This window comes from Tenrec ecaudatus, chromosome 1 (genome assembly GCF_050624435.1).
Source record: "Tenrec ecaudatus isolate mTenEca1 chromosome 1, mTenEca1.hap1, whole genome shotgun sequence".
Taxonomy (NCBI): domain Eukaryota; kingdom Metazoa; phylum Chordata; class Mammalia; order Afrosoricida; family Tenrecidae; genus Tenrec; species Tenrec ecaudatus.
Genome location: NC_134530.1, coordinates 249,056,116 through 249,066,202, shown reverse-complemented (window position 1 = coordinate 249,066,202; position 10,087 = coordinate 249,056,116). Strand labels below are relative to the sequence as shown.

At 41.4% G+C, this 10,087-nt stretch overlaps 1 protein-coding gene across 1 annotated transcript in view; it reads left to right on the top strand.

Annotated features, from left to right (window-relative positions):
* The first annotated feature begins 690 nt into the window (after window positions 1–690).
* The window catches only part of ACBD3 (acyl-CoA binding domain containing 3), a 42,273-nt gene continuing 32,876 nt past the window's right edge, over window positions 691–10,087 (top strand). The window contains exon 1 of the mRNA XM_075531004.1: window positions 691–1,023. Coding sequence (XP_075387119.1) covers window positions 738–1,023 — 286 coding nt within the window. The 5' untranslated portion in view covers window positions 691–737. The remainder of the gene's footprint in view (window positions 1,024–10,087) is intronic.

Genomic DNA, 10,087 nt, shown 5'->3' with positions numbered 1-10,087 from the left:
GAGGGAGCGGAGCGGCAGGGGGAAAATGAAGAACTGATGCCAAGGGCTCAAGTAGAAAGCAAATGTTTTGAGAATGATGATGGCAACAAATCTTCAAATGTGCTGGACACGATAGATGGATGGATTGCGATGAGTTGTACAGTCACGGGCGACTTTCTGTTCATTCTGAACAGCCACTCAGTTTCCTGTCTAACTTTCAGCTCTTACCAGCCCCACAGATGTAAGAGCTCCAGTTATTGCAACACTAGGATCCGCTCCTGCGTACAACCATCTCCGAGGAGCCAACGACTTCCTCGGAAACCTGCTTCCTCTTGAAAAACATAGTTACACTGCATTTCTTCAGAGCTGCAGAGAAGAACAATCCCACCCGAACCGCAGAGCGCTTGCCTAGAGCACAGTTGTCCTCGCCGCCAGACCCTGCCAGTCATGGCCAATTGCAGGCCGAAAGCAGTGGCCGGGGCCGCCCGGCTCGGGGAGGGAGGCGCAGCAGCGGCCAATCAGGAGAAAGCAAGGTCGCGGGTGGGCGGGGACTTCCGAAGAGGGCGGGCAGGGGAGGGCGGCCGAGGCGAAAACATCACTGACGGCCCCGGCGTGGGCGGGGCCCCAGCGCCTTTCCCGGAGCCCGCCAGCGTCCTCAGCAGCGGAAGTTCCGGTGTCGGTGAGCGGAGGTCAGAGGTCAGCAGGAAGTCGATACGTGGCCGCCGCCTGTCCCCGCTGAGGAGGCGCAGTAGGCGGAGATGGCGGCGGTGTTGAACACGGAGCGTCTCGAGGTCTCCGTCGACGGCCTCACGCTAAGCCCAGACCCTGAAGAGCGGCCTCGGGCGGAAGGTGCTCCGCTGCTGCCCCCGCCACGGCCGCCGCCTTCCCCTCCGGGAGCCGGTCGGGGCCCGGGCGCTGCAGGGGAGCCGCGGGAGCCCGGGGAGGCGGCGGCTGGGGGCGCGGCGGCGGAGGCGCGGCGGCTGGAGCTGCACTGGGGCTTCGAGCTGGAGGAGCTCTACGGCCTGGCGTTGCGTTTCTTTAAAGGTGAGCCGGCCGGGTCGCTCCCGGACCTCTTCCTGACCCTGGAAACGCAGCCCGGGCTGTGCCTTCTCGGGTGACTGGGCCAGTCTCACCCGCACCCACCGCGGCGACCGGAGCAGGGCTCCGCCCTTGGGGGCACCCGAAGCTGTCACTGCCCGCTCAGCCCCCAGGTCGCCCTTGAGGGGCCTGGTGCGGTCTCTCGGTTTCGCACTGCCGAGCCCCTCCTCCGCGAGGTTACCAGGGCATTTTACCCGATTCAGTATCTCGAGTTCCACGATAAGGGTGTACGTGTGCGTCATCTCCCAGAGATACCAATTTCAGGCTTGCCTTCTTAAAGTCGTTCTCCTTTTCCTGTTTCTCCTGGCATGAGCAGCAGGCGTTTCTGAGCTTTCCCTATTTCCCATAGTGGAAGAAGTCTTTCCATCAGATCCATTGCCTTCTCTGCCCTGCCATCGAGGGAGCTACAAACTCTAATAGGACTTACCGTAATCACCTGGCACGAGTGATGAGGGAAGAAGAAGGAAGTCATTACTAAGCCCCCTCCGACTTGTCATCTGTGTTCTAGCAGCTTCTACATGGTTCACTTTTTTATTATGGAAAAGTGAATTCTCAAGAGTCAGGCCTATGAGTACCCTTGGCTTCCAGAAGAATTAGTAAGAAAATCTCAGAGCAAGATAGTAGTGTGTGGTGGTTTTTTATTGGATGATTCACTTAGTCAAATGGTGGTGATGGTCACATGATTTTTTTTTTCTCCCAGTGACAAAGACTGGTAAGTTATTCCCTTAATTCTTAGAGATCTTTCGATCTCGTGGGGTAGATGGGTAGGAAGTGATATCTGCAAATGAGACTTTAAAAGTGGTTGCTAAGCTCTGTATACATTCCAGAACAGCATATTTGTGACACTTCCCTGGAGGTACTACTCTTTTGGAGTGCATATAAGGGTACTTCAGAATGGAATTAAACGAAAATAAAATGTTTCTGCGAAACCTTTTTTTGAAGTCTCTCTCATTTACTACCTGAAGTTGAGTATTTAGTTCTGTTTAATAAGATGCCCTAAAGCTATGTGTTTCTTTCCACTATAACTTAAATTGTGTGAACTACTGAAAATGCCTTTTTAAAACATTTTTCCAAACAAATGGTCATCCCGCCTTCATTTTTTAAACTTACCTTTGAAAAATTTATTGTCATTGCACAAGTGAGGTCAGCCCTCTGAGCATCAGGTAGCTTGGGGAATTGATAATAGCTAATGAGTTTTGGATGCTTGAACTGTGGAACAATATTAGCGTTTGAATTTAGAGTTTGCGGCAGTGGTGATATATGATGGGGGCTTAAAAAAGTCTGGGAAAGTTGAGTGAAAAGTTAGTGGGATTTTTTTCATGAACTTCTAAAGATTTTTGTTAAAATTTTCATTAAAATCTAGTGACTTATGTGCAATTCATATAATTCTACATTAAAATTTTAGTTGTGGGACTTAGTTTTGTAGTAGTCAGTAATATTAAAGTATATGCAGCAGAGGTAATGAATGATTTCCTTTTCAGAACCTATCTTCACATTTGAAAATGCTAATGTTTGCTTCCAAAGATTTAAACACTGTACAGTGTGCAGTACACTTGGTTTTACTTTGGGAGGCAGGAACATCTAGAGCATTGACGCATTCTAGTTATCATGTAAACTTCTAGGCAATTAACATTTTCCTTCCAACTTCAATTTCTTTTTTTTCTTTTTTTTAAAGAAAGGGAGTAGATTAGAAGCCTCAGATTTCAGATTCAGCCGTCTATACCTAGCAGATTATTTCAACATGTTTAGTATGCGGTAAGAATTCCAGTGACCTTTTCATTTTGGGGCCTAATTTTTTAAGTCACCGTAGAGGAAAAAAGCTGTGTTGATGTGTATGGCTCGCTCAATTCTTAGATTAAGCTCTGAAAGCAATGTCCAAGTGCATACAAGGAAAAACAGCATGAGGGCAGCAAATGCACAAATGTGCTGGACACATAGGAGGGGTGTATGGATTGTGAGCAGAGTTGTATGAGCCCCCAATGGAATGATTTTTTTAAAAAAGGAGAAATAGCACCGGAGCAATTAAAAACTACCTTTTTGCATGGATCATTACATCAGTTAGCAATGAAGAGGCTGTTAGTGTAAGTGATGTCTAATTGAGGAGGGAAAAGCACAGGTGCAAAAGCACTCAAGAACTGTGGAAAGTAGGGTAAGGCAAGTGTTGCCGTTGCGTTAGTGAATAGTTTTCTAGCAGAACACTTGTGTTTTAATCAGCCTTGCATTGATGTCTATTTAATAGATCATTGTTTTTGTGATTCTGTACCAGTAGTTTGTAAGAATTACCAATAACATGTATTTTCTTAGGCTGTAGAGTAAGTAAACATGGATAATTTTTCTATCAAAGATGGGTTGGGAATCAGGAACCCAGTTTCTCATCCCAGCTACGTTAAGATTACAGGCCAGTGGTTGAATCCATTGTATCTATTCCTTACCTGACATTTTTGGAGATAAAAGTAAAATAACAGATGAAAATATAAGGTAGTGTGAGTGTCTTAATTACCTAGTAATACTATAACAAAAACAAAAAATCTCACAGTTTGGGAGGCTGAATGTGTAAATCAGGGTCTTGGTCTTGTCAATTCTTTCTGTGGGCATCTCTGGTGTCTGCTGCCACTCTGTGTTGCTGAGCTTCCAGATCCCAGTCATCTTATCCTCCTCTATCATTTGTTTTCATGACACAACCCGGAAATGATTAGGGTTAGGAACCACTCCACTCACTTGATTGACATAGCAGAAGCACTCCCAGTTGCCAAACAGAGTCATATTGATAGGAACAAGACTTAAGACTTACACATATCTTTTGGGGAATGCAACTCAATCCATAACAGTATTTTGTCATCTACATTTTCTTTAATAGACATTTGTTGAGTCCTTATTTTAGAGCTAGGATTACAGTAATCTGTATCGACCCTATAATGGGTTCCTGAGGCGGTAAATCTTTATGGGAACAGAGAGCTCAGCTGTATCTTGAGGAGCAGCTACTGTGTGTGAACCCCTGGTCTTGCTGTTAGCAGCCCAACATTTCCTCTACAGTACCACCCAAAAGTAGAAAACAAGCCCCCAAACAAAACAAACTCACTGCCTTGAAATCAGTGCTGACTCCTAGTGATCCCATTTCTGTTTCTGAGACTGTTTCTGGGATTAGGAAGCCCAGTATTTTTTTCCCATGGAGCTGCTGGTGGTTTTGAACTGCTGACCATGAGGACCTCAGCCAAATGCATAACCACTACACCACCAGGGCTCCTAGAAGGTAAAATAGAAAGCCTAAAACATTATTAGGTCAGTTAACTGGCCTAAAGAATCTCCCATGAAACCATAACTCTAAACCTCCAAATTAAGGAACCATATTCCATGAGGTGGTTGGTTATATATAACATGACTTGGTGAATTCTTTTCAAGTCCTTTGAACTTTTTTATAATTGGGTTATATAGCTCTTGATTTTAAGTTAGATTTTTATTTGTATATTTAGCTATTAGGTTATTATCAAATATATATGTTTTTTTAATATATTTTTCCATTTGGTGGCTTGACATTTCCTGTTTTGTATCATTATTTTTTAAAAAGCAGTTTGTTTAAAGATTCAGGTAAGTTCTACACCTGCAAGTAGTTTTTCTCTTCTATTTGCCCTTGCAGTTGGGTAGTTTGATAGATTTTGTTCACCACTTACCTGTCTTTTATGTATTCCACTAATTTCATTTACTGCCATTGAGTATCTGGATCTAAGATAGATTTGATCAGAGTTAGATTTTTTGTTTGTGTGTATATGTTGGGGGGACAAGACTGCTTCATGCGACAGCATGTGCTATTTCAACCATGAGGCCGATAAATTCGAGTTTAGTGTGTGTTTTTTTAAAATTTTTTTTGAGTTTAGTGTTTTTAGTGATGTTAGGAGCCATTCAACGATTAATGTCTGAATCTGTTCGTTCATTAGGAGTTTTACAATTGTAATACTTTGTCTTCCCTTCACTAGAACAGTTTCCTCATCTATTTGGTTTCCCTGGAGTACAACTCAAGTAGGAAAGAAAAGATAAATGCTGTTAACTTCCATATAGTAGTTTTCAAAATAATGAGTTGCTTCTTTAACCGTCTCAAAAAGTGATAAAGGTTTCAGGATTTCGTATGATTTTTTACCTTAAAGCAGGAGTCATTTCTTTTTAGTAGGAAATGGCATTTGAAGATTTCATGCTCAGAGTACTTGGGGGAAAGGGAGCATTTCTCCTGGATTGGTCATTGTTTGGGTGCATTTTCAGTAGCCTGATCTTGGGAGTATGAGCGTGAGGATGTGGCACTGGGCACATCCCTGACCACCTCTGGCTACTCTAGAGGGAAAGTGAAGCCAACTCCACATCTGTGCAAGGATGATTCCTTTGAAGCAGAGATCATATATGCCTCCACCACTTCAGATAGGGAGCTCGTGTGCTCTGCTTATGGTTCTTCTTTTGTGACGGTCACAGGACTCTTCCTACTTTTGAGGTGGCTCAATTTTATGTGCAGTGGAATAGCAAAACTTAATCAATCCCTGAGTTACAATTTTTGACACCTAATTTGCATGCTCACCCAGTCATTTGGTGGGAATTACAATGAACCACTGTTTGGCAGTGAGACAAAATTGTGTATAGAAGAGCCGTGCTAAGTAATTTCACTTAGCATAGGCCACTCTTTTGTTTTCTTTTTAATTTTTATTCTTCTAATCACCCTTTATGTACATGCTGTGTTAGAATCATATACACCTGAATCATACATGCCTAATATCCTCCTCGCCCTCCTTTCCCAAGACCCATTGGACTATTCAATGGGAATCTTCCCATTTCCCACTTCATTTTGAGACATACACTCATGAAAGCTTGTAAACTTACCGCTCCCCAATTTAGATAGCCCATTTTTAAATTGCTCATTTCCATCAACTCCATAATCTAAGGATACAAGCATGTTCCTTGATGTGCTGAATCTTCATTCCAGTTGGAACGTTGAGCATCTGTATCCATAAGCCAAGTACAGCTCAGTGCAAGCCTTCAGAATTCTAACAATGTACAGCAGCTCAGTGTCAAATATCTTTCTCTCCATTCAATGAGGGTCCGGTCAATTTAGCCCTAGCCATCCGAGCTAGATCAAATGGGTACCAGCAGGTGTGAACACACACCTCCCTGTACTACCCTCCCTGTACTACTGAGCAGCTGACCTCTTCATACATTCTTAAAGCCCCAACCCCCTGGAGTAGGTTGTGCCAATAGGCTCAGTATATGCACAACTCTTTAAACGGCAGACCAGGAAGTGATGTGTGGTAATCTGTGAAAGGTGAAAAGAAGCTGTAGGTGGATTTGGAAAGACTTTATTCTCAGGGTTTGTTTGTTTTTTTAAATAAAAAAAATTTTTTAAATCTGTTTGATGAAAAAGCTAACAGCAACATTGCTGTTGATTACACTTAGTTATATTACTAACAGCAAAAAAGGCAATCATGGAAATCCCAAGATGATTCCTTTTCACTAAGTGATCTTACTTAAACATAGGTTTATGCAAGAACTTTATAAATTGCATAATTAGTACTTAAAATACTATACAACTGGGGAGGGAGGGAAAAATGAGCAGCTGATACCAAGGGCTCAAATAGAAAGGTGTTTTGAGAATGATGATGGCAACATGTACGAATGTGCTGGACACAAATGATGTATTATGGATTGTGAAAAGAGTTGTATGAGCCCCTAATAAAATGATTTTAAAAAATACAAAAAAAATACTATACAACTATAAATTCATCGATAATATGAGGGGACTTAAAAGTTTGTGAAGAGTGGAGTAAAAAAAAATTGACTTTTTCCATGAACTTTTAAAATTCCGCTTGTGTTTATAATTAGCATACACAGCTTAGACTTGGAGAGTCTAGCCTCGGGTAATTTCAAGTGTAATTATTATTACCTACTATTTAGGCAGCAATGGTGGTTCAGAGTGAGTCCTTCCAGACTCAGGTTTGAGTTCTAGCCAGTGAATCTCAAGCACAGCAGCCACCACCCGTTTGCTTCGGAAATCAGCTAGTTAAAACCCTGTGGCTCACGATAGCCAAAAATGAACCCTGATCATGGGGATGATGCAGGATTAGGCAGCATTTGATTTTATTGTGCATGGGACTGTTACGATTTGGGGCCAACTTGATGGCAGCTAACAAAATACATTAAAAAAACAGACCTGCCATTTCAACCATCCATATCTACTTTTAATTGTGAACATGTTTTATGTGCTGTATTTTTTCCTCCTGCTGGGGCCATGTTACTATCACAGGAAGTAACATGAGTCTAAGTGGGCTCCTTGACACCCAGCAACATTTCCTTGTAGCCTTTTGAAAAGAGGATACATGGGAAATGAGAATTTTGAGATGTTGCTTTTCAAGATATACTTTGGTTTTAAATAACTTCCACCTAGACTTTTGGAGGTATTCCATTGTTTTCTAGCTTTCAGTATTCCTTTTATAAAGTCTAGTTATTCCAGTTATTTCTGAACTTTTTAGATTTTTAGCTCTAGGTACTCAAATTTATCAATTATTGCATTTTTACTTGTTTCAGTCTAGACTCTGTCCTTCATTTCTGGGCAATTTTCTTATTCTTTGGTAAATCCCCCCTTTTTTTCTCTATGATGCTGTTACTATTCATATATTTGAGCTTCTGGCTTGAATTCTAATTCTCTTAGTTTTTCCTCCCTTGTTTTCCTCTGTGTGTGTGTGTGTGTGTGTGTGTGTGTGTGTGTGTTTAGGAAATAGCCCTAGTTCCTCCAATTTGTCTATTAAAAGTCAGCTTTTGTTCTTTCTGGAGTTTCTTGGACTTTAGTGACATGTTGGATTATGTGTTAGATTGTTAGCCTCAAGGCCCGCAGTTCAAACTCACCTGCTGCTCCATGAAAGAAATAGGGCTTTCTACTTACATAAAAATGTGTAGTCTGAGAAACCCACAGATAACAGTTCTACCCTGCGCAGTATGGTCTCTATGAGTCAGAATTGACTTGATGGCAGTGAGGGTAACAGTAGGGGCAAGGTAGTCAGCCACCTGTCTGTTCCAGAAACTCAGACTTGCTGCTATGAAGTCGATTCCGATTCCTAGTGACCCTATAGGAAAGGGCAGAACTCCCCCTGTGGATTTCTGAGACTATAGCTCTTTATGGAAGTAGGAAGCATATCTTTCTTCGTGGTTTCAAACTGCTGACCTTGCAGCTCAATGCATAACCACTATGCCACCAGGGCGCCTTTTACATTTAGCAGTTTAGATGCCTTTTGAAACTGACTTTTTGAGTGTACTTTTTCCTCTACTCTAGGGATCTGCAAACGTTTTCTAAAGAGCCAGATAATAAATGTTTTAAACATATTGTTTAACTCTTGCTTTCTTTTGTTTTTATTTCATTTTGTTTTATAACACTTTAAAATTGTAAATCCACTCTCAGCCCACAGACTAACAAAACAACCATGGGTGGAGTTTTTGGGCCCCTCCCTTAATCTGCCTCCTGTAAGGAGACTTGATTTAGCGTCACTATTACTATCATTAGTCCTTACTTTTGCAGAAACTGAACTTAAAAGTTTTGCTGAACGAATGCTAACCCGTGTTCTCTTTTAAAATTGAGAACTGAGATGGCTTAATGTTGCAGTTATGCTTTTCTAGGTACGACAGACAAGTGGTTGTTTGCTTTTTATGGACAGTCAGAAGGACCTGTTTCATATTTAACATCTGAAACATAGCTCTGTGATTTCTCTCCAAATGTATGTTTGTTGGTTGCTATAGAACGTGGAATACCAGAATTGATTAGATAACTTTGTAATAACTTCGTAAGTATGGGATCCTAAGTACTTTCTGCCAAGACTAAAATAATACTTTCCTCTAAGAATATGGCCTGGATGAAGATGTTTCAGTTTCAGTATGGCCTTTTCTGTTTATGCCAAACCAGAAACCACTCATTACCGTTGAGTCGATTCCAACTTACAATGATCCTGTAAGACTGAGTAGAATTTCCAAGACTGTAAATCTTTATGAGAGCAGTCAGCCTCATCTTTCTCTCACAGAGCTGCTGGTGGGTTTGAACCACTAGTCTTGTGGTTACCAGCTCTGCTAAGGCTCCTTTCTATTGATGCAGTTAATTGTAATTTGTATGCAGCTAAGCACAGTAGTTTTTTTCCCTTGCTGTTTGTGATGATGAAACCGGAAATAATTTAGAAGATAGTTGCTTTTATTTAACGTAAACAACAACAACCTTGTGCTCTGTTAACCAGAGCTACCCAAAGAATAAGACAGAGATGTACGTATGGTTTGTAATTTGCTAATTACGTAAACTATGAAGGGTTTTCATTGTTTTCTTGTAAAGCCTAGCCAACATGATGTTGATAGTTGTATTTAAAATCACTGGGCATTTCGTCTTGGAGTTAGTCTTTTTTCATGAGAGGATAGTCTTTTCATCCCCCAAACTATAAGTAAGTCAACCCGACTTCTTAAAAATGTGTGTTAAAAAATAAAATGTGTGTATATTTACCATGAAAAAATATATGTACAATGCATATACTCGAGTATAAGTCGACCTGAATATCAGCTGAGGCACCTAATTTTACCAGAAAAACTGCATTTAAAATGTGCTGAAAACCTCGGCTTATACACGAGTATATATGGTATTTATGAAGGGGCCCTGATGACAGTGGTTCGTTCAGCTCTCAGCTGCTAACCAAAAGGTCAGAGGTTTGGATCCCACCAGCTGCTTCTAGAGAAGATGTGACAGCTTGTTTCCATAAAGATTTGCAGCCTGGAAAACCCTGGGGAGACACTTTGATCTGTATTATTGGGCCACTATGATTTGGAATTCACCCTGTGGGAGAGGGGTTGGGTTATGCTGTTTTTTTGTTAATGGGGGAAATGGCAAAATAAATAATAAGGAAGAAAATAAGATCAATCAGCAGTAATAATTATTGCTAACATTTCAGTATGTTTCCTCTTAGCTTGATTTTTTTAAAAGCAAATTTGGTTTACAATTATTAAGGATGATGGTTAA